The sequence below is a fragment of the Cervus canadensis genome, chromosome 18, assembly GCF_019320065.1.
Source record: "Cervus canadensis isolate Bull #8, Minnesota chromosome 18, ASM1932006v1, whole genome shotgun sequence".
Lineage (NCBI taxonomy): Eukaryota > Metazoa > Chordata > Mammalia > Artiodactyla > Cervidae > Cervus > Cervus canadensis.
The window spans coordinates 36,747,563-36,771,659 of NC_057403.1; the positions used below are offsets into that span (position 1 = coordinate 36,747,563).

The 24,097-nt window shown below is 47.9% G+C and overlaps 2 protein-coding genes across 4 annotated transcripts in view; one reads left to right on the forward strand and one right to left on the reverse strand.

The window, feature by feature from the left end:
• Window positions 1–471: 471 nt before the first annotated feature.
• Window positions 472–24,097, reverse strand: part of PRMT7 (protein arginine methyltransferase 7) — a 39,556-nt gene continuing 15,930 nt past the window's right edge. For 2 of the 3 annotated variants that reach the window (XM_043435468.1, XM_043435467.1), the window contains exons 5-18: window positions 21,592–21,700; window positions 16,297–16,409; window positions 13,971–14,212; window positions 13,593–13,773; window positions 9,708–9,835; window positions 9,167–9,302; window positions 8,075–8,158; window positions 7,566–7,613; window positions 6,786–6,875; window positions 5,510–5,671; window positions 4,256–4,330; window positions 1,934–2,094; window positions 927–1,023; window positions 472–698 (exon numbers count right to left, since the gene is read on the reverse strand). In XM_043435468.1, the coding sequence (XP_043291403.1) occupies window positions 519–698; window positions 927–1,023; window positions 1,934–2,094; window positions 4,256–4,330; window positions 5,510–5,671; window positions 6,786–6,875; window positions 7,566–7,613; window positions 8,075–8,158; window positions 9,167–9,302; window positions 9,708–9,835; window positions 13,593–13,773; window positions 13,971–14,212; window positions 16,297–16,409; window positions 21,592–21,700 (1,806 nt within the window). In that variant the 3' untranslated portion in view covers window positions 472–518. Of the gene's footprint in view, window positions 699–926; window positions 1,024–1,933; window positions 2,121–4,255; window positions 4,331–5,509; window positions 5,672–6,785; window positions 6,876–7,565; window positions 7,614–8,074; window positions 8,159–9,166; window positions 9,303–9,707; window positions 9,836–13,592; window positions 13,774–13,970; window positions 14,213–16,296; window positions 16,410–21,591; window positions 21,701–24,097 lie in introns of those variants that run through there. The other variant, XR_006263267.1, reaches the window with a different exon arrangement.
• On the forward strand, window positions 20,980–21,278 carry LOC122420370 (40S ribosomal protein S29). The gene has a single exon (XM_043435492.1). The coding sequence runs from the start codon at window positions 21,014–21,016 to the stop codon at window positions 21,182–21,184; it is 171 nt and encodes a 56-aa protein (XP_043291427.1). The 5' UTR covers window positions 20,980–21,013; the 3' UTR covers window positions 21,185–21,278.

Consider the following 24,097-nt stretch of genomic DNA (forward strand, 5'->3'; position numbering starts at 1 on the left):
TGTGGACTGGGGCCATTACCTAGCAAACAAAAAGAGTCTGAACTTGGTTCTCAGTTTGGCCCTACCAGGGTCTTCAAGACCCAGAGCCTAGCCACATCAGTAACTGAGCCCATAGGAGCCTCTCTGAGCTGGAGTGGGCAAGTGGACTCAAAGGTACCCAGAGCGCAAGGCCAGGCTGGCCCAGCTCCAGGAGAGTAGCAGACCCGCCCGGCCCAGTCAGCCCTGGCTCCCTCCCAGGGAGAGCAGGAGGGACACTGTGGCCATGAAGCTCTCTGAGCACTTTAAAAACCACTGCGGGTGGGCTCCTTGGCCCCTTCTCAGTTCCAAAGTAATCCCCACTTCCTGCCGTATCTGGAGCAAGGAGCCAGCAGAGCAAAAACACAAAATAGGAAGTGGTCTCCTCCAATCCCTGAGGCCAAGATGGGTCCTAAAAGGCAAGGTGCCTTCACTTTTCTCCACAGAAAGCCACCATTCAGAGCCCAGAGCCCTCCTCCACTTTATTTCTCAACAAGTGAGGGTCAGCACCCACGGTCCAGGGCATCTGAGAGTGTGAAATCCATGGTGATGTCTCCAGTGTCTGGGTGGAACTCCACAGTGTAGGTGACGGTCTGCGGGCCGCCCAGCGGCACTATGGGGTCAAGTGTGGTGTTGAAGAAGTACACGGCCTGCTTACAGTGGGGGTTCCAGCAACAGTCCCCCTGCAGAGAAAGCAGCAAGAAGGCAGTGAGGGCTTCTGATGTCCTAGCCAGCCCCCTCCTGGCAAGCCTCCAGCCCAGGCAGCTTGCAGTGAGAAACTGCTGTTCGGAGCTGGATGACCCAGGACCACTGAGACGTCACTACCCGGAACACCCAGAGCTCAAAGGATTGGCATGATGACACCTGCTCTCAGGGTCCGCCTCCTCAGGGACCTGTGCACACAGCACTACCTTGTCCTCTGCAGGCTTCAGGAGGCCGGTGCTGACTGTGCTGTCCGGGGTCAGGTGGTATTCCATCCACAGGACAGCTCCGTGGCTCTTCCCGGGCCTAGAGATGGGGTGGGGGGTGGAAAGGGACCAGAAACAAACGGCTGCACGAAAGACTGGCATGGCCATGGCTGCCCTCTGCTTTTCAGAAACTACTCATCCTCCCTACTTCCATCCTGCCCTGTCAGGAGACTCCTAAGACTCCTAAGACTGAATGAAGGCCACTTAGTAAAAGTGGCCTTCTTGCTGAGCAACCAAAGTGCCCACTCTCACTCCCCACAGTCTGGCCAAGTATTCAGAGTAACCCTGGGGCAGGGCCAGCTGGCTGCCAGCCTGGCCTCCTCCACCTGAGATCATGGAAAGGTTGGCCCAGAAGGCTGAGAGAGCAGTCCAGGCATCGAAGTCTAGATCGCTCCCAGATAACTCTGGGCAGCAGGCACAGACAAGCAGCTGCCTTGCCTCCTCCTTGTCAGAGGAGCCCCAAGGGGCTCTAGGCTCATGGCCTCACCCAGTTACAAGAGGTGGCTTCCTCCAGGAAGCAGATGCCCCTCCCCGTGAAGGGAGCTGGAGCTGGATGGGCCTGACCATGTAGCAAGATGATAGCCCCTGCCAGTTCTTAAGCTGCTTCAATTCCCAGGAGGGTTCAGGAAAGAATATGGTCCAATGGGTAACCATAGCAACCAAACTCACATTTCTCTGCAGCTGTGTGTAACATGCCGCTGAGCTCAAAGGGAGCCTCAGATATGGGAGGATGAGCAAGCCCACTCTGGCTCTTTCCCCTACCCAGAAGCTATGGGGACCCCCACACATTTCAGGGCCACTTGAAGAAGGGCAAGGCTGAGACAAGGACAGCCATCCCACCTACATGAGAGTGGCCAAAGTAAGTGCTTATAGCCATTCAGGCAATAACTATTAGAAAGCAAGCCCTGCCACTTCCTTCCTCACTCCCCGACACTGGAGCCTCCGCTCACCTTCTCAGCTCGATGGTGCCCTCAGCATGGACAGGCTGCAGGGGGACTGGCTGCCGAAAATCAAAGGTCAGGATCTGCTGGGGCTCGGAGAGGCTGTGGCACGGGTATTCCCACAGCGGGTGGGGCTCGGCCTCCTTGCTCTCCCTGAAGTCCAGTGCACGCTGAGAAGGGAAGAGAAGGCCGGGGTCTGCAGAGATAGAGCCAGGTGGCCAGGAAACAAGGGGCTCCTGTCCCCATCTCCAGAGTTTATCTATGCCAGTGGTCCCTAACTGCCATGGCCCTGGTCCCTCACGGTAACTGCCATGGTCATGTGGGGCAAGTGAACCCCCATAAAAGACCACAGGCGCCTGGCCAGACCAGCTGGCTTCTGGCACCACTCACAAGCAATCTCCTCAGCAAGGCACTCAGCTTCATTTTCTGCCTTTTAAGATTCAAAGCCACTGCCCATCTCACAAGCTACCTTGACCAATGGCCTACACTGGTGAAATCACCCATCACTTGGACACTTGCCCATTCAGTGACCCTTACTGACACTACAGCTGCCAGATCACCACCCTACAAGGCTACCAGTCTAGAAGGAGACAATTGGGGAACAACTGCAGTGTCCAGGGGACACTGACCGGCTAAGAACAGGGCTGGGCAGGAAAGCTGCCCGGAAGGGTGACCTCTAGGCTGCCTCTTGAAGGTTACCAAGGAGCTGGCAGCAAAGAGCAGAGTGCACACAGCCCAGCAGGGAATAGTCAGAGAGCAGAGTGCAGCCAGCAGAGTGGCGGGGGCTGGCTGCAGGGGTGAAGGTGGGGGCTCAGGGTTTTCCTGCAGAGGACAGACAGGGCCAGACTTCAGATCTACAGATTCACTTAAGCTCCCTGTGGAGAAAGGCTGATGGGAGAAGCAGCGGGGTATATGGTCAGACACGAGATGTAAGTGGCCCAGACAAGTAACAGTGGGGAATTAAAACTTGTTCACAGAGGACCTGGTGGTTATGGAACCCAACAACCAGCTGAATGAGAAGGCGAAGGCTTGTCTGGGAGGTTGCTGGGGCCCTGAGCCCTGCCGGCAGGTATGAAGTGACAGCGGGTCTAGGACAGCAGCACTGGGAGGGACCAGACTAGGGGCGGAGGAGGAGCAGGTGGATTCTGGAGGCAGTGGGTAGGAGCGCCTGAAGACATCTCAGTGGAGTCACTGCTCTCAGCTTTTTGGTCAGAGCTCAGGAGAGAGGAGGCAATTGGCCAGCAAATAGAATGGAGACAGCCACAGGGGTCTGGGCAGGGACCTAGGGGAGCCCTAGAACACAGGACACCTCAGGGGATAAGAAGAGGGGAGGAATCCAGGAAGGAGACTGAGAAGTGGCCAGAGGGAGCTAGAGTGTGTGATGTTCCCAGGAGCATGGTACAGTCAGTGATCTGCTGTGGGCAGGCAGGTAAGATGAAAAACTGCAAATGTCCACTGGACTTGTTTTACTTAAAAAATGTTTACACAAGGAACCCACAATCACTGTAGAAAATGTAAACAGAAAGAAGCAAAAGGGAGGAAAAACTAACCACTTCCCATCACAGAACTAACATTTTGGTGTCTGCTACTTCACCCCTTTTTCACTGTATGTGTAATTTTTTTAATAATTAAAAAAAATTTTAAATGTTGTATATACTTTGTACTTTCCATTTAGTTATTGCATGTGTGAATTTTCTTAATACATAAAATGTGATGGTGCTCTCTGTCCTGCCCTTCTCACGGGGCTCGTGACTCTTCACATCTATCCTGGTCAAGTATCATTGGCATTTTCATGACTGCCCTCGTTTCTGGGAGCTGCAGACCGTGGTGGCTGACTGGATCCCCTGCTAATGTATAGATAACCCTGCAGGAACCCTCCTTCTATATCCCACCCACCTCCATCCTCAAGCACCGTCCCCTGAAATGAGGTCCCCAAAATGAAAACAGCTGGCTCAGAAGGTTGCCAAAATCGCCTTCTAGAGAGGCCATCCCAAAAAAGAACTAGCTGCTGACACTGGCAGGAGTGGTTCCAGTGGTCTGGTGACAGACGGGCCCCAGCCCAAAATTCTGATTCAGGGGTTACAGCCCCAGGCTGAGAATGGCCTAACACCAGCCAGACTTGGAGATGCAGTGGCTCTCAGGTTCATGCTCACGGTGAACCAAGTAGAACAGGTATGCCTGCTTCTGCTGCCCCCAAGAGAGGAGCTCTCTGCATACTGCCCACATTGCCCAACCCAGGTCCCTCCATGGAAGCCAGACATCCCCTTCAGAAGCCTGTGGCCCGATGGAGTGTGGATGGAACACTGTGGCGGGAGCTGCGGCCCTGCATACCTTAATCATGTCATCCATGATGTGCACATCAAAGCCTTCACAGTCACCACAGGGGCTCCGGATCCGCCACAGGTCCTGAAAGGAAGGTATAGCCTTCATTGACACCCACCCGCCAGGGCACGCCAACACTCACACCCACCCAATGGGGGTGGGTGGGCAGGCATGGCCATGGTTCTGTGGGACAGCACATAGATGTCGACACCCACTCAGGCACACGCAAGTGTGGTGACAGGAGCAGGAAGAGTAAGAGGCTGGGGCTGCCCCAACTCCAAACCTGAGGCACGTCTTGCTGCTCCCACGGGCCTGGAAGAGACTCCCACAGCTGAAGGGACCCAAAGACACCAAAGACCCAGGATGGTTCCTCAGACCTGCAAAGCCTCTCAGGATCCCAAGCCCTCTCACTGAGGGACAGCTGACCAGAGCTACTCAGACAGGCTCTCTAACCCCTCCCTGTCCATCCTGAACACTGATTCATTGGGAAGAACTCTGTCAACCACTTCTTGAGCCTCTGTGCCCATAAGAGAGTGTGAGGACAACAGGATCCTAGAAGGAGACCAGAGGTTACTCAAGCCAGTCAAATCGGTGTCCTCTGTCTCTTGGACATATGCCTGGGAACAGCATCATTCTCCATAGTCCCTCACTGGCCATGAAAACCAGAATTCCCATGGAAATCTGGTCAAGTAAATACGTAACGCAGAAGAAATGGCCAAAAAGTAAGTGACAGAACCACTAAGCTACCAATGGATAAAGCCATCCTTATCAAAGAAACATCAAATGAAGTTCACTCTATATTTCAGGTTAAAAGCATTTAAAAATCCTTTTAATAAAAAATACCTTTCCCAAAATGACTTTGTGACTATGGTTCTGCTTTGATGAGAAAATGAAAATGAAGCTTTTCCATTTTTCTTGCATAGGGAAGCTGACTCGCCCATCTCAAAACGCTTTTAACAACTGGAGCCTCAGCCCTTAATGAGAGCAGAGCAAGCTGCACAGCTTGTCTCCTGAAACTCTCAATTTATATTTTAAAATTATCCTGATAAGCCGTAATTGTAAAATGACAACACACAGCCATTTCCATTTCATGTGCCAAATTACTTCATTTTTACAAAGGCGAGCCTCTTCTATTCAGCCCTGTGGTGTGCTGATACAGAAAAAGAGAGGTTCAAACCATGAAGACCCTAGGTGCTCCATCTACATCCAAGGTCCACACAAGAAACCCTCACCCCCTGCCAAGAAAACCTCTGGGTGGCCTACCCTGAACTCCACGACCACCACGTGCAGTGAGGCGGCCTGGGGCATCACCACAGCGCCAGGCCCCAGGTGTTGGTCCACAGCAGTCCGCACATACCAGAAGTACAGGTTGTGCCATGGAAGCAGGCTGGTGGTGAAGAAAGGCTCACCCAGGAGGAGAGAAACCTGCCGATCAGAGAGAGAAGCAGGCCCAGGTTATCAGAAGGATTCAGCTGAAGAGTAAAGGACAAGTTTCACAGGCACATTCATTCTTTCATTCACTCACCCACTTGGTCAGTCAGTCAGTCAGTCCACACACACGTCAAGGCCTGCACCTACCCTTGAGGATACAAAGATGAGAAACAGACACGAGCCCTGCCCTCAGGAGAGCAGGGTGAAAGAGGGGAGCACACGAGGCTGGGTGCCGTTCTCAGAGTGTGGTAAGCTCTGACAGAACAAGGAAGGGGCTCACAGTGGGACCCTAGATATTTTAAGGGCTTCAGGAAGAGCTTCCAGGATGGCATCCTGGAAATCCTACTCAAAGCTTTATCCTGACAATTTATTATCAGCACTAGTCCGTCTCCCTCACCAGGCTCGGAGACCAGAGAAGTGGGGACACTGGCAGCACAGTATTCCCAACACAGTGCCTGGCCCACAGCAGATGTCAGTGAAAGTTTGTTGATCAGATGAACAAATGCATGAAGAGGAGACAGAAAAGCAAAAGAGCGGGGAGTCCAAGCAGAGGTATGGGCAGAGGCCAAAACAGGGGTGTGAATGACAATGAGAGCAAGGCCCTTCTGGGAGCTCGCCAGACGAGCAGGTGGGGTAGGACAGTAAAGGATGAGGCCAGAGCAGTGGAGAGGAGCCAGGTCACCCAAAGGTAGCTGATAACAGGAAAAGGAGACTGAACTATGCCTTGGAGGCAAGAGGGGATCACTAAAAGCTTTAATCAGGGTTTAATACGAGAAGGAATGTGCTTCAGAAATAATCTCAGGAGTTCCCTGGTGGCCTAGTGGTTGGGACTCGGGGTTCTCACTACCAGCCTGGGTTCAGGAGCAGTGCTGTGACGGAAAAAGGGAGGGGATACTGTGTGTCTCTGCCCATCCCAGCACAGCCATTCTGCTCTCACTATAAAGAGCAGCGATTGGAGAGCAATGCAAGTATTCATTCATCAAGCATCTCTGTGAACCTCATCACACCCTCAACAGTGGGGGACCCATGGTGAGACCCAGAGAAGGAGGCAGTCAGGCCATCTCAGAGCCATGCTTTCTAGAGCAAATGCACAGCACTCTCAACTCACCTTTTTACCCTCCAAGTCTGCAGGTGTTAATAATTCAGGTCGTTTCTCTATTATATTAATTTTGTCTTCCAAGTGGTTGGCCTTGAAGATCTTAGAGGGAAAACAAAAGTGTTGGTTTTGTTGAGAAAAAGAACACAACTCAGAGTTGCTTTATCTGTGTGCAGTTCTCTGGCCAAACGATTCTGGAGCACCACTTTCAGCTACTCTGCTGAATTTCTCCCCTCCAAGGGCCTCCTACAGACTGCAGGTGACATCATGAGCAAAATGTCTTAAGAGCAATAGAAATATCTCTTGCAGGCACACTGACAAGGCTCAGAAGTAGGCTTGTAGTCCTGGTGGGGTGGGTTATCCTTCAAAAGGAAATCAAAACCAGTCACTGGCCAGGATGTGAAACACCAGCACAGAACCAAGCAGTCAGGACAGCTTGTGAGCAGTGACTCCCTGGGTGCTGGTGCCCCAGAAACAATAACTTTAGTTCTATCACTGCAAGGAGTTTTGGTTTTTTGGTCTTAAGTGAAGTGAGGAGAAAAGCCTACACTTCTTCAGCCACAAAACACAAAGTAGAGTCTAAACTTTGCTCGCTGCTATTCAACAACAGCTCCAGAAGACTTTCAGGCCAGCTCTCGACTCAGGAGTCATGAGAGAGTCACTGGCAGCTGCTACTCCCCCCAGTTCCCTCGGCACTGACACTGACACTGATTCAAAGCAATTGATCCCAGACTCAGGAAGGCAAGCCCCACAGGTCCCCACATTATTTCAATAACGACAATTATCACTTACTTTTTTCATCAGTCTATGAGAAGCTGCTGAATTCTCTATTGTAAATACCTAAAGAGAATATCATGCTATTAGTTGTAAGAGATGCACTCAACAGAGAAAGTAAATACAGATTAAAATGCAACTCCAGGGACTTCGCTGGTGGTCCAGGGGTTAACACTCCACACTTCCGATGCAGGGGGTATGGGTGCCATCCCTGGTTGGGAAACCACAATCCCACATGAAAAGCAACTCCAAAGCAAAGGACAATACCTAACCAACTACATCTGTGCTCACAATCCCCCTGGATAGTACAACATTCTGTGCTGACCCCGGGTTCAGACTCAGGAGCTGCAGCTACAGGGCAACAGCTACAGCCTGACTCCCACCTGCACATGAGGCAACAACCCCTCAGACACCAACCCAAGCACACCCACAACGTCTGTGGCGGCTGCACTTGCAAAGAGTTTTAGTCACAAAACTGTGACTAAAGAGCGTCATCAGGAAGCTGGCAGAAGGCACACGGCCAGTACCTGCTCTGCCCCAAGGTGATGGGCCAGCATGGAGAGCAGACTGCCATCACTGACGCACAGGCAGACACTGTCTGGCTTCAGCACCTGCAGGAAAAGAGCAACCTCAGCACAGATTTTCTTACAATGTTGAGAAAATTCCTGTTGACAAACTGACAGGCACATTTTCCATCTGACCCCCTAACCTACTCTGTGATCATTCAATCCCATCTCCTCCTCACTCCATCGCCCACATGGCCTGGCTGCATCTTCCTGTGCCCCAACAACAGTCATAGTGCCTCCCAGGCCCCGGTGGCAACCAGCTCACCCTCCAACACACCCTCTGCCTCACCTCTCCCCACTCAGACCCCACTGTCAGGAGACTCTCCTCAAGCCATCCTAGAAGGCCCCACTGAAGGCCTGCCCTGTTTATTGGAGGCCACCCCCCAGTGCATGACCACAGGCCTCTTCCCTGTGAAGTCACAGCACAGATAGCCACAGGCATGTCGAATGACTCCTCAAATCAGGGATGCCTTTGTGAGTCACAGATCCCTCTGAGAGAAACTCAGAATGTCTGGGATCCTCCTTCCCCACTCCCCCAAATGCAGGCATGTGCATACATGCACACATATTTCTGCATACAACTCCAAGGGGTCCAGAGACCCTCTATCCAAACCTTGTGTGTGGTCCCCAGGCTGAGAGACCCCTTCTATACGCAGCAGGGAGCAAAGGTTTTCCAGAAAAGCTACATGACCAGATTTACAATCTAGAAAATTTTAGAAAGAAAACAGCAAATGAGAAGAATAATGGGGTGGCTGAACCCTCAAGGATCACCAAAGGAATTGCTGGTGACCATAAAGGCAAAGTGTCCAGAGGGACAACAGCAAGGGCTAGGGAGAGGCTCCCATAGAAGAGCAGAGAACAAGCCCCTATTGATCCAGAAACAAGCTCCTAGCCTCAGCTCAAACGCCCACCCAGTAGGAGCCAGTTGAAGCCACTCGTGGACAGACAGGAGAGCACAGAAGACAAAACAACTGATCATAAGTGAGCAGTGGGCTGGGGTCCACAGGACAAACCCCTTCTGGCTTGTGACCACCCAAAGGGCTGGACACTTACCGTCCTCAGGGCCTGGATGTATTGATCAGTTCTGTTCCGATCATTGATCTCTCCAAACCGAGGCCGGTTCCAGAGCAGGTGAGCCTGGCAGTCACACACGGGGCGCACTGGGTGGACTCTCCCATTCTTTTCGGGACTGGACCAGAAAATGAACAAATATAGGATGAGGACCTGCTAGGCAATGGCGAGCATGACGGCACAGCACGGGGACCTACACCAGGGAAATCAAGGTGGGCAAGGGACACGTCCATGGTCCTCCAGGGGACATGAGTCTAGGCACTGGCTCTTGAGTGGGCCTTAGAGGTCGGAGGCCCTCCAATTCAAGACTTCTCATATATATTTCTGCCCCAAATGGGGGTCCTACCACCGGGGTAGCCTCCTCTCAGTACACACAAACAGGGACCCAGCCACAAACTTTTGCCCTTATTTGGTTCAGATACAAATGTGCCCACTCAAACCTCTACAGGGTCCATAGAGGGAATTTACATGAACCCACAATATCACAAGCCTAGTGTCCCACCCCACAAGGCCGGAGGCACACCTGGTCTTCTGGAGGCTGTACCACACACAGTAGTCGTCGTGGTGCGCTACCAGGCAGAGGGCTGAGCCCTGGACAACGGGCTCCTCCTGTGGCAGGAAGTACACACACTGCATCCAGTGGTCCCGCCACTGAAACAGGAAGAGAACCAGTTGTCACCAAGCTGCAACAAGAGCAATGCATCAAAAATCCAGGGGCCAAAACCCAAGCCAGAAACCAATTCGCTGAGAGACCACTGTGTGAACTACACGTAGCTGTTGTGGCCAAAGAGATAAGGAAGAAAATTTTCAAGTCAGAGAAGCCAAAGGCCCGAAAACTTCATGAACGCTGTGGGCTTTAGGGCTGCAGTGTGTGTGTGTGTGTGTGTGAGTGAGGGGTATGTCTGTGTGTGTGTCAGGGGTGGGGGGGAAGGGGTGGAGTTGGAAGGATGGAGAAAGAATACAAATATGGTAAACATTCAGTTCCGTCACTCAGTCATGTCCTACTCTTTGCAACCCCACGAATCACAGCACGCCAGGCCTCCCTGTCCATCACCAACTCCCAGAATTTACTCAAACTCGTGTCCATTGAGTCGGTGATGCCATCCAGCCATCTTATCCTCTGTCGTCCCCTTCTCCTCCTGCCCCCAATCCCTCCCAGCATCAGGGTCTTTTCCAGTGAGTCAACTCTTCGACATTAACAACTGGTAAATTTAAGTAGTGGGCATACTGATGTTCGTTTTCACTTATTTTATGGATTCAAAATTTTCAAAATAAAAAATTGGAAAAAGAGCCAGCACCACTTCTCAGGAGGGCATTTAGCAACTAAATACTGTTTGTTCACCACTGGTTCTATAAGAATGAAGTCACTAACCACTGTAGTCCCTGACTTTCAACATATCCTGAAAGGAGTTTAGGGTGGCAATCAGGAATGAGAGAGTCAGTACTCTGGGAAAAACTCAAAAGAACACGGCTTCAGATAGTTAGATATTTTCAGAAAATCTTATGAACCCAAATTCTTGTATCTTCTCATATCCAGAAAAGCACTAAATTCATTAACAGAGATATCTGTACCTGATGACTGGCAACAACCTTCTGCCAGAATGTGTACTTAACTGCAAGTATCTCCCTTTCGTTAAAATCACATATATACTGATCTTCACACACACACACTCCTCCTCCTCTTTCAGAGCAGCTCCTCAGAGCTATCTTAGAGGCTATAATCCCTACTTGGCTTCAAATCAAACTTAACTCACAACTCTCTTGTTGTGTTTTTTTTTTCCTCAGTTAAAACATTCTATCCTACCCGGTCTTGAATTTAACTTAAAGTCCGGTGAATGCCATTCCTATCTCTCTAAGATGTCTATTTGAAGGTAAAAGTGAAAGTGAAACCCACTCAGTCATGTCTGACTTTTTGCAACCCCATGGACTATACAGTCCATGGAATTCTGGAATTCTCCAGGCCAGAAAACCGGAGTGGGTAGCCTTTCCTTTCTCCAGGGGATCTTCCCAACCCAGGGATGGAACCCAGGTCTCCCACATTGCAGGTGGATTCTTTATGAGCTGAGCCACAAGGGAAACCCCTGAAGGTAAAAGTTAGAAATCAAATCTAACCAGATACACTCTGGGGATAATAAACAGTAACAAGGAGGGGGAAAAAAGATTCTCTAAAACTTGTTATTCATTCTTTACTATGCCTTCCCCGACCCCTCCCGGGCCCCGGCGATACTTCCCTGTCACCAGGTCCTTCCCACACACCAGACTCCCAGGTCCGAATGCTATAGAGCTGTGACAGAAGCCACTGTCTGAGGCTGATCAAGGGCAGCTCAGTGAAGTTATGAGGGAGATTCATTAGCAGCTCTTCAAACTCTAAACAGTCCCAAAGTCACCACTGGCAGAGGGATGACACAAGCCCCACAGCCAGGAGACCTGGGGAAAAGCACCCACCACCGTTACCTAGACATGAGGTCCTGCTCCCCTCACTGGGCCAGGCTCTCTGTGGTTACCCAGGGAGTCTTATATGAGGATTCAGGGAGAAACTATACATAGGAACACTCTGAAGATATGTAAATGAGAATTATTAACATTTTTATGAAATTCTTATGCTAGAGAAGAAGAAAGCAGCCCAGTGGCAATCTGAATTCTGTGGGAGAATTCTTCCCCGCCCCAACCTGTACCAGACAGACAGACAGACAAGACACACACACACACACTCTCTCTCTCTCTCTCTCTCTCAGCCTGCAGTGGACTGAGGCTGTGAAGAGTCGAGCTGGGGCAGCTCAAGGGCCCAGGAGGACTGACTGAAATCCTGCAGCAGTCATGACCCTGTGACCTAAGCAGAAACTCAGGGGAGATGCTAAGGCCTTCCATGAAGTCACCATGTGTACACCCAGAACCATCAGCTGAGCAATCAAAATAAAGCCAGTGCCTAGCAAGCGGTAACTGAAATCAGAATACACAGAGGCTGGTCCCAAGGCCTCCCAGGTGGAGGGAAGACTGGATTCCTGGCCCTGAAGCACCTTTCCCACTCTCCTCCCTGTGTACACAGTGCTCAGTCATCTCCGACTGTTCACAGCCCCAGGGACTGCTGCCCACCAGGCTTCTCTGTCCATGGTATTTTCCAGGCAAGGATATTGACATGGGTTGCCACTTCCTACTCCAGGGGATCTTCCTGACCCAGGGATCAAACTCAAGTCTGTTGTGTCTCCTGCATTGGCAAGTGGACTATTTACCACTAGTGCCACCTGGGAAGCTCCAATGTGTATAGAGGGGTGGATAACATGCACATGAGAGAAAATTCAAGATATAAAAGGCTCATGGAGTGAAAGTAAGCTTCCTTTCCACCCCTAACCTTCAGCCCCCTTCCCAGAAGCAAACTTTTTTACAAATTTCTGTAAATTCCTCCAAAGATACCCTCATATACACACACCACACATATACACTCAGAAACACACACATTATTTTCCCACAATCGCACCATATGCACTATTCTGTACCTCTCATTGTTTCACTTGATCTATCCTCGAGACAGTTCCACACCAGTGCAGAGAGCCACCTTGCCCTCTGAGCATGCAGGAGAACTGACTTAGCTGGTCCCTGCTGGTGGCCTCTAGGCTGTTCCAGTCTTTTCCATCAGAGCAGGGCTGCAGTGAGCATCCTGGTACACATGCCATGCTACACACAGGCAGATCCAACCAGAGCCTAAGTATTTAGAAGTGGCGTCACTTTCCATCCTGCCACACTGTGGGTCTCACTGTACTCTGTGACGCTCTGACCATCACTTTCCTGCTCTGCCCCACAGCTCCACCAACAGTCTGCAGACTTTGAACTTTATTCACTAACAGGTGAAAAATGGTATTTCACTGCATTTTAAATCTGCATGGTTCTTATGAGTGAGGCTGAACAGCTTTCCACACATTAAAGAAGAATAAAATATGTATTTCATTTTCTGTATATCACATCCTCCCCACTTTCCATCGAGCTGAAGGAGGTAGATTTTAAGGTCACAGAAAATGAGGCTGTAGACAGGCTGCTGTTCTCTGCTGGTCAGTTGCTAAGTCGTGTCTGATTCTTTGCAACCCCGAGGACTGCAGCAGGCCAGGCTCCTCTGTCCTTCACTATCTCCCTGAGTTTGTATCTCCCAGAGTGGTTCTCTACTGCAAGCTAATCTGAGGTCCCCTGGGATTACTCTAGGGGCCAGGTCTAACAGTAGCTGTGCCAAGACACAGGAGAGCCAGCACACAAAAGCTGCCCTATGGTTCACTGTGACCACTGGTACTGACCATGAACTCAGTCCCTTCTGTCTCTAAATGCTTTTGAATCTAAGACTCAACATGCTCCTTTCCAAGGACCAAAAGTGGATGACAACTTCCTGATTTCCATGAAAATGTGTTCAGCTCCTGCCTCTTACCTGGAGCTCCTCTGGGTTCGAATGTGCCCAGAAGGGGGCCATGGTGCACTTGATCTTCCCCTCACGGTCCATTTCAATGTCCCACCAGGAGAGAACCACCTGAGCTTGGCCAGACACCAGCGGTTCAAACTGCCTGCTATGGCAGGCTGCTGAGCTACTGACTTGCTTGCTGAAGTCCACACTGTGGAAGAACATTTGGGAACTGAGGCAGATTTTAAGCTCACACAGTCAATTTTTAAGCTTTTATGGTGACCTCACCTGCAATGAGACTTGTTTGCAATGGACTCCTGATGTCAAAATGAACACAAAAACGACTGCCAAAGACCCAATTCCACCAAGTGTCTCCAAGCGCCATGACCCTGGGTGGCTCCTTGGTACCTGAACATAGGCAGCACGTCGCTGAGGATGGTGAAGTCAGCGGGTGACACCTGGTTTAGCTGAATGTCGCAGACAGAGGGTGCGCCAGGGCACCTCTCCAGTTCCAAGGGGGGGATGATGACCTGCTCTCCACGGCTGGTCTCAACACGGATGGGAAACAGCTTATTCCACGACCACATCCTCCTGGACTCTACCAGTTGTGCATAGACAGTTGCTCTGTGAGGCACTGCTTCACAATTTGCCTAAGTTTATATTCAAAAAGTAAAACAAAAGAACAAAAAAATAACCAGTTACACTGACCCACAGTAATTCCCATTGAGCAAAAGAGATTTATTTCCTAATATGAGGCAAGTTTAGTAACATCTAATGCCTTATCACTATTAGGACAGTGAACTGTTTTCAGCCCAGTCCCCTTGGGTAAGAAACTAGACTGCATAAAGGACACATGTTATGTCTAAGATGATTTATGTCAGCTAAGTTCCTAGTTACCTGACACTCTTGAATATTTCAAAAATAAACCTTAATTGTCATGCTGATTAACTCCCACACAGACTTTGAAGAAAGAGTCTAAGTCTTCCTGTTAAACAGAAATCCTAGCACCAGGCTCAGAGCTTCCCTTCAGTGCAGCTCTCACCCAAACACTAGAACTTTCTTACGGCACAGCCCAGCAGACTGTTGTGTCCATCCTCAACCGACCTGACCTCCTGGCCTCACTGGGAACTGCCGACTTGGCTGTGGCTATAGCCCCTCATCCAGTTTCCCTCCAATCCTCCAACACATTCATCTGACACCCTCTACACACCAAGCACTAGGGGTCTCCCCACCTTCCCCCACCAGGGTGGGCAAGACCTCACCCCACCACACACCATCAGAACGGACCTCAAGCCGTACTGTGACCACCTGCCCACCTATTTGCCTTGCCAGGAGCTCACCATCATATTCTTGGTACCCTAAAAAGTGTCCAGCAAAATGAAGGCACCAATAAAGGTGTCTTCTGAGACCAATTCCTGGGCCACTGCAACACCACATGGACTGTCAGATGCCCCAGTACCCCAGTTTCATGACCTCCAATGTCCTCCAAGAAAAGGGACAAGGTACTGGAGACCATGATGCCATAGCTCCTTCAAGTTCAGGCTGGGCAGATGGGGACAATGATTAGAGTGGACAGCAAACACCTGGCCGCTATGGGCCAACTGGGAGAGAAAGCTGAGGATAGCTGCTAGTGGACCTTTTAATCATGAGACGAATCAGAGAAAGACAAACTGGACAACATTAACATAACTCTAAATATCCTTGTTCTCTATTTCAGGGATTCATCTAATTGATGGCTTTAATGTAGAGAAAAAATAATTTCAAACAAAGAATTCTGTATTTTGGAAATGATGAGACATCTCACAGTATGGGAATCTGCAGAGTAAGTACCTCACATGCTGACCACGTGAGCAGTGTGAACTCTGGTCCCAACTGCCTTGGGAGGAGCCTCATTCCTCTCTTCAGGGGCACTAATTTTAAGCACCCCTGCAGAGAGTTCCAGGCTGAGACAGGTCCAGGCTCATGAGAACGGTGCCCACGGGGCAGGTGTCGGCAGAAGCAGCAGACACACACGCCTCCCCAGCTGGCCTCTGCCTCAGTCTCTACCTCCCCGTTTATGTTCATAAAAAAACAAGGCCAACATCTCTGAACTAACATGCTCAGCATATCTTTCCCTTCTCAAAACAACTGTCAAAGGCTATCACCACTCAAGGTTATCAACAGCCTGGCATTCAAGGCCTTCTATCCTCTACCCATTCTCCACTGTGAGCTCACAAGCACCGCAGACTGGTGTTCTCACTGACCCAATAAACAGGTCCTCTGCCTGGGACATCTCTCCTTTTCCTCAGTGCCTTCCCAGATTCCGCCCTCTCCGCGCAGGCCCTCGTCTCCGTCCTGACCCTTGACTTTTTCCACTGGCCTTAAACCAAACATCAGCAGTGCTTCTGCCTACCTCTCCATTGGGCCCATCAAGTCCTTACCAGTGCTGACTGGTGTGGATCTTGGAAGCAAGAAGGACATCCTATACTTCTCCCTGGATGCTAGAAGACCTTACACACAGTGTAAGAATGCTTGTTGAACTGAATCTGAAGATAGTTTCTAGTCTTTTGACTCTAACCTACTAAGACTCAGCATTCAAGAGGAAGTCATGACTGAGGAGAACCAAAATCTCATAGGAATCAAAAGGTGCCCTAGGGGATACAGAGAGGGGCTGAGGCTGTGCAAAGTATTGTGCAGTGATAAGAGCCAAGTGAGATCACAACAATTTGCCTGAGGGAGGCTGTCAGTCCCCTACCTGCACGAGGTGCCTGTGTGCATGCTCATAGGAGGGCAGGGCTCCCTCCCCAATCAGTTCCGTGTCAAATAGCTCCGTGATCAGGATGTTGGCACGGCATGGCATGTCACCATCTGAGAAACACAAGGGAAGAGTCAGAAGCAAGCAACAGATTAGAGCAAATATTTACAACAAATATGTAAAAAAAAAAAAAAGTTAACAGGTCATTATAACTGAAAGCACACATATATGCTAAAGTGTTTAGAAGTGTCATCATGTCTGCAACTGACTTTCCAACAGTTCAGAAAAAAGTAAAATCCACCTTAGTATACACATATATGTCAAAATGCTAAGAACTGATTAAGTCTTGCTTAAGAGAACATAGGTGTTCACTGTACTACTCTTTCAGTTTTTCTATTTAATATTGCAAGGGGCTTGTAAAACTGATTTAAAAAAAACAAACAAAAAACCTACAAACATTCCAAAAGAACACCAGGTAAAAATACAGACAATTCAAAATAGAAAGCAAATCAATCAACTATACAAAAATGTTTTCACTCTTACTAGCAAATTGCAGAGATACAAACAATTAAACTATTAACTATTAAATTAACAAAAATGATATGAAAAGCAAAGACTGAATGCTGGTACTTCAAATACTTCTAGGCTGCAGAGGAGAGAAAATCAAAGTAAGAGAGAGGTTGATTCCATCGATACCCAAAGATACAACTGAGATCCAGAATTCAGAGGCCCCAGTTCCTTATACTAAATCCCCCTGAATCAAGTTAGTTTCTTGCTGCCAAACAATCCCCTAAATAACAGTTTTTTTGGATAGCAGGATTATGGAAGGTCTTTCTGCTTTTCTACTTTTTAAACCTCCATAATACAATGTAATTTTACTTCTACAATTACAATTTTTAATGAGCCAAAACAAAACTGACTTTGGAAGGGGTATTCATCACGGAGAATTAACTGTATATACTCCTAATGGCTCATGAATTATTATTTGACAAAGCCCACTCATCTTCCCTACACAGAGGACAAGGACGGGTGATGCAAGAAAAGAACAGCCTAAGAGTTCAAAGGCAAGTGTAGCAGAAGAGCATGAGCCTTGAGTCATAGAGTCCTGGGCCTGGATCCCACTTTCTAACCTTGAACCTTCAGTCCTGACCATCAGTCACCTCATCTGTAAAGAGGCGTTGGTCACGAGATCTGCTTCGAATGGTGGTGGTGATTAGATAACAAAGGTAAGCCTGTCCAGTTCCTATAAAGTGCATGTGTGTTCAAAGGCAGCACGACATGAAAAGAGGCTGAGAAGAAACTTCCATCTCCTGGCACACAGACCACTCTCCAAGTCACTGCCCATCCTCTGATATCAAGGGAGACTGCAAGTGAAATACACTGTCCCAAACTAAGCTGACCACCCCCTCGCACACACCTGCTTCTCTGTCCAATGTTTCTGCTCAATGAATGGCACCACCAATCACACAGTCCTGAAACATGGGCATCACTGGCCAGCTCTGGGATGGTACCCTAGCTGGCCTGGCGACCCCTGCACCCCAGGGCCTAGAACAATGCCTAGCAGCACCCCAAAACAGTCAACAAACGTCAGCTAAATGCTTGAACCCTCCCTCTTTGTCACCCTACATCCCAATCAATCACCAAGCCCTGCCAATTCTACCTTCTGAATACTTATTAAGCCAATTATGTAACTTAAAATGATTTACTGTCCAAATCTGCTTCAAAAACAGAGCTTTATGATCCAATGGATTTCAAGAAATACTTCTTGAGAGCCTGTGAATGCTTCTGTAGAAAGGGACACGTGCAGGGGGAGCCTGAGTGGGGGCAGTTACTCCAGGGGCCTCAGACGTTTTCACCAAATGACTAGATGGACGAATAAATGCCGCCCCAAGTCGGCTGCTACACATCTTGGTGCGTAATCCATCTCGGGGGAACAGGTAACAAACCCAGAAGCTGTTTTTTAAAAGAGCTCAGAACAGAAGCTTGGAAATAAGCATTTTGGGAGTAGGAAGGAAGCTGCGAAGGAGAACGAAGACTGGGAGATGTCCCTGAGGCCTGGGAAGAGAGAGTTTTCAGAAGGCCTGAACTGCGGCAGTATCAAAGTTGCAGTGTTTCCCATTTACCAGGGGTTAAGGACCAAGCAAAGTTGACAGTCTACTCACTAAACAAATATGGCTGAATTCGTCCATATGTCAGGCCCTGTGCCAAGTCATGGAATGGAATGATTAGTAAGATCACACAGTCCATGAGCTTAAGATGCTTCAGCCGTGTGGCGACAGAAACATTAAATATATAATTACATAATTATTTCATTATTGAGGTTAAAATCACTACATAGAAAGATACTAAGAAAGCTGAGTGTGTGAACAACACACAGCCTGGAGGTGGTACAGGAGAGGGCACAGAGTAGGTGACACGGCACAAGTTCTCCACCTTGGGTCAAAACGGAGTAACTGGGTTCAGACCTATCTACCATCATAATCAACTAGAAAACGTGGCAAAACACATAAAACAAGTGTTTTTGGACACTGAACAGCAGGAAACAAAGTGAACCCTACTACTGCCCTGGATTCTAGCCAAAAGGCACTTTCCAGACCTTGGTACACATAGTGAGAAGCCAAGCAAAGTGTCTTGCTGAATGAGATAGCAGAGACGAGTTCAGGGGAGTGGAGGCAGCTGGAATTTGCAAAGGAGAGTCAGACAGGAAGCTACGTGGGAAAAGGGCTTCGGAAATCTGCGCAAGGCTCCCTTCATGTCTCTTGCTGAATATATCCACACACACACATAGGGTAAGCCTCTAGAAGGCTGGGCAAAGGATGACCATGTAGCTATAAGCTGAACAATTGTCAGAGCTCAGAGGACCGAGCAACACTCTAGTTCTGATCAGCCATGACCCAGGCACTCAGGAGAGACCCCAGAAAGGTCACGCTATACTAGCATAGCTGAAGCAGCCCTAGAGCAGGGGTTCTCAACAGGGTGAGATTTTGCACGCACACACCCCACACTTGGCACATCTGGCAATACCTGGAGACATTTCTTATAGGCACAAATGGTGCTGAGGAAGATGCTATGAGCTTCCACCAGTTAAGAGGCCAGTAGTGAACATTCCACATGCACAGGACAACTTTCCCAGCAAAGAATTACTAAACCCACAATGTCAACAAAGCTGCAAGTAAGAAACCCTGTCTTAACACTATTCTAAGCCTGTGCCAACAAAGCTTACAAATAAGCCTTGAAAGGATCAAACTGATCTGCAAGAAACCCAACTGCATGCCAGACAAAGCTTTTAAGGGAAGACAACAAAACTCAGCACTTAGCAATGTAAATCTCTCAATATACACAACATTTGAATAAAAATTAATAGACAGGCAAAGAAGGAAAACAGGACCCAGAACCAGGGTAAAAATGAGTCAATACAAGCAACCCAGAAAAGACAAAGAAAGGCAGTGGAATAGAAGGATGTTAAAACAGCTAATATAAATCTGTTAACTATTTAAAGGAACACACAAACACAGAAGAACAGCAGAAGTTATTAAAAAAAAAAAAATCAAAGGGAATTTTAAAGAGGAAAAATACAGTATCAGAAATGAAAAGTTCACTAGATGTGCTTGACAGCAGATCAGACACTGTGGAAAAAAAGATCAGTGAACTAAAAGACCCATCCAGGAAACTACCCATGTCCATCAGTAGGTAAAGGAATGAACAGATTATGGAACGTACCCACATGAAGTAATGCTAACAGAAAGAAATGAACACTTGATACATAAAACACTGGACAAAACTCAAAAACACTGTATTACAGAAAAGAAAGCAGACACAGAAAAGTATACACTCCAATTTCACTCAAAATTCTAGAAAAGGCAAATCTAATCTATAATGAAGAAAGCAGGTCAGTGAGTGCCTAGGGCCACAGATATCGGTGGAATGCCTGTAAAGGGTCATGAGGAATCTCTTTGGGCATGATGGAGACATTCTACTATCTTGATGGTAGAAGTGGTAACAAGTGTGTTTACATTTATTAAAACTCAAACTATGCACTTCAAATGGGTGCATCCACTTTATATAAATTATACCTCAATAGGAAATTCCCTGGCAGCCAGTGGTTAAGACTCTCTACTTTAACTGCTGAGGGCCCAGGTTCAACCCGTAGTCAGGGAACTAAGATCCCACAAGCCGTGTGGTATGGCCAAATAAATAAATCAAAAAATCATACCCCAGTAATGTTGATTAAAAATGGGATGATCTGTGCACTCTTTTGTATGCACAGAACACTTTAAAAATAAATAAAGGGAATATCAATCCCTTCTTTTGTGCACATTTCAGAGTCTCCATTAAAAAATGCTTTTCAAATGTGAGAAAAATGCTGAATTTATGTAGATGCTTCTTTTAAAATACTGCATGTTTAATATCCATAACCTCATCCTAGAAGTTTCTCTTGTAAATCTTTTTCACTGTGTTCTCCCAGTATCAGTAGCATGTGAAATGTCAAAAGTCTGATTCAAATTCCCAGACTATAAAAAATATTCTGAAAACCCGAAGACCAAGCTACACAAGCAAATCTCTTACGCTGGATACTGAGACTGGATACTGGAACTAAGTGAACCTCTCACTGTCAACCTTTAACTGTTTTGCTTCTGTCTAATAAAACTCAAAACCAGGAAGAGCGCATGTGTACGCTTTCTCGTTCCTTTTACCTCGTTGCAACTGAGAAAGCAACATGGGTCACCAGCAGCTCTACTGGAGCCATCCGAGAAAATTCGGCCAGGGTTCTCGCTCTTGCCGGGTCTGCTCAAACCGGCACGGTCTGATCCGGAAATACGGCCTCAATATGTGCCGCCAGTGTTTCCGCCAGTATGCAAAGGACATCGGCTTCATTAAGTTGGACTAACTGAACTTCCTTAGATGGCTCATCCAGCACATCACCCCTAGGCGGAAATAATACTAGCTCTTTGTATGTAAAATAAAAGTTTTCAAAACTTAAAAAAAAAAAAAACAAACAAACTCAAAACCAGATATATTGAGCCAGACAAGTATTTCAACTTGCTTAAGCAAAAGGTTCCATTTGTTTACATAAACACTCATATACTTGATTAGCTCTGGTTTACTCATTCCTCATTTATTTTAATTAGTGGAGAAATAAACTAATAGAGAAGCGCTTATCTTCAGACCAGCACATGGACAGGTCCCAATTCTGTGCGATTACCTGAGTGCATCTCTCCCAGGAACTGAAATAAACCTTTTTCTCTCTCCCACAAGAGCAAGTAAAGCTTTCGACACAAGATGTGCTGCTCTCACCTGGGCCTACCGTCACCTCAGTGGAATGCTTGTTGATAACCTTAATCTTATCACTGAAGCCGTTTTTCTCCACAATCTTCACAGCAGCATCAGCCATAGGCTTGAAAACCTAGAAATTAGTGAAAACCCAAATAAAAATGACCAGTAAGTTAAATAACATCCTAACACCCAGTTTTTCCAGTAGTCACGCATGGATGTGAGAGTTGGACTATAAAGAAAGCTGAGCACTGAAGAATTGATGCTTTTGAACTGTGGTGTTGGAGAAGACTCAAAGAGTCCTTGGACTGCAAGCAGATCCAACCAGTCCATCCTAAAGGAGATCAGTCCTAGGTGTTCTCTGGAAGGACAGATGTTGAAGCTGAAACTCCAACACTTGGGCCACCTAATGTGAAGAGCTAACTCATTTGAAAAGACCCTGATGCTGGGAAAAGCTGAGGGCAGGAGGAGAAGGGGATAACGGAGGATGAGATGGTTGGATGGCATCACTGACTCAATGGACATGAGTTTGGGTAGGCTCCAGGAGCTGGTGATGGACAGAGAGGCCTGGCATGCTGCAGTTCATGGGGTCACAAAGAGTTGGACACAACTGAGCGACTGAACTGAACTGAACACCTGGTTAGCAAGATAATACTTTGATTCTGGTCCTATGATTTGCAGTAAAAGAGGCTCCTCCACTATGGAATTTCTTCCTGAATACACAAAATGGAACTTTGTTATCATTTGATACAGGCAAAATATTCGTTGGGCTGTTTTGATCTAAAGACACAAGATTTCAACTATGTAATTTACATGCATCTCTAAATGTGTGTCATGGAAATGAATACAAAGGGATGAGATTCTGCTAGGTTTAACTTGCAGCTAGGCGTTCCCACTACACACCAGGCAAAGGAGGGATGCAGGGGACTTCCAAGGAGACTGCACCACCTAGTAAGGATGGCAGGTGTCAGTGCTATGCTAGAGGGAGATGCAAAGAGGATGTGCCTCACAAAACCATGATTGGGGACCTGGGATGTGAAGTGTATGTGCTCTCTAGAGGAAGGTAAGACTATAACTATATTAGATATAAGTGTGAGCAGGTCACCCTCCTGCTCAAAACTGTCTCAAATCCCCATTGCTATTGGAACATGGCCTATATTCTCTCATGGTATCTGAGGCCCTCCATACTATGGACCACCTCATTTTTACCCAGCCTTCCTCCCCTCCCACCAGCACCCCCAACACACACGCACTACCAATGCCACAGCCACACTCTCCTCCTCACTGCCCAGGCAGGAGAGGCAAGCCTGAGCCTTCTTTGCCCTACCACCAAGGCCAAAGCAAACCCAACTTTTCAGAGCAGCACAAATCCCCTCCTGACGGAAGTCTTCCCTGAACCCTTCACGTGTCCCTAAACATAAGCTCCTCTATCTCTTCATTTCCCACCTGCCCAATTTAGATTGCACAGCTTCGACCACATCACTGCATGAAACACACAGATGCACATGCAGCCATACGCACATAGAGGAAATTTTCAGTGCAGTCGCTCAGTCGTGTCCGACTCTGAAACCCCATGAACAGCAGCATGCCAGGCTTCCCTGTCCATCACTAACTCCCAGAGCTTGCTCTAACTCATGTCCATCGAGTCGGTGATGCCATCCAACCATCTTATCCTCTGTCATCCCCTTCTCCTCCTGCCTTCAATCCTTCCCAGCATCAGGGTCTTTTCCAGTGAGTCAATTCTTCACATCAGGCAACCAAAGTATTGGAGTTTCAGCTTCAACATCAGTCCTTCCAATGAATATTCAGGACTGATTTCCTGAATATTCAGGAAATTGGTTTGATCTTCTTGCAGTCCTAGGAACGCTCAAGAGTCTTTTCCAACACCACAGTTCAAAAGCATCAATTCTTCAGTGCTCAGCTTTCTTTATGGTCCAACTCTCACGACCATACATGACTACTGGAAAAACCATAGCTTTGACTAGACAGACCTTTGTCAGCAAAGTAATGTCTCTGCTTTTTAATTTGTTGTCTAGGTTGGTCATAGCTTTTCTTTCAAGGAGCAAGCATCTTTTAATTTCATGGCTGCAGTCACCATCTGCACTGATTTTGGAGTCCTGAAAAATAGTCAGCCACTGTTTCCCCATCTATTTGCCATGAAGTGATGGGACCGGATGCCATAATCTTAGTTCCTGAATGTTGAGTTTTAAGCCAACTTTTTCTCCCTCCTCTTTCACTTTCATCTTGCTTTTTCAAAGATGCAACGAATGCTGGCAATTTGATCTCTGGTTCCTCTGTCTTTTCTAAAATCCAGCTTGAATATCTGGAAGTTCTCAGTTCACATACTGTTGAAACCTGGCTTGGAAAATTTTGAGCATTACTTTGCTAGCATGTGTGGTAGTTTGAACATTCTTTGGCATTGCCCTCCTTTGGGATTGGAATGAAAACTGACCTTTTCCAGCCCTGTGGCCACTGATGAGTTTTCAAAATTTGCTGGCATATGGAGTGCAGTACTTTCACAGCATCATCT

Bases quoted from the DNA above. Each gene is read 5' to 3' on its own strand.
- LOC122420370 (XM_043435492.1), top strand. From the start codon at position 21,014: ATGGGTCACCAGCAGCTCTACTGGAGCCATCCGAGAAAATTCGGCCAG.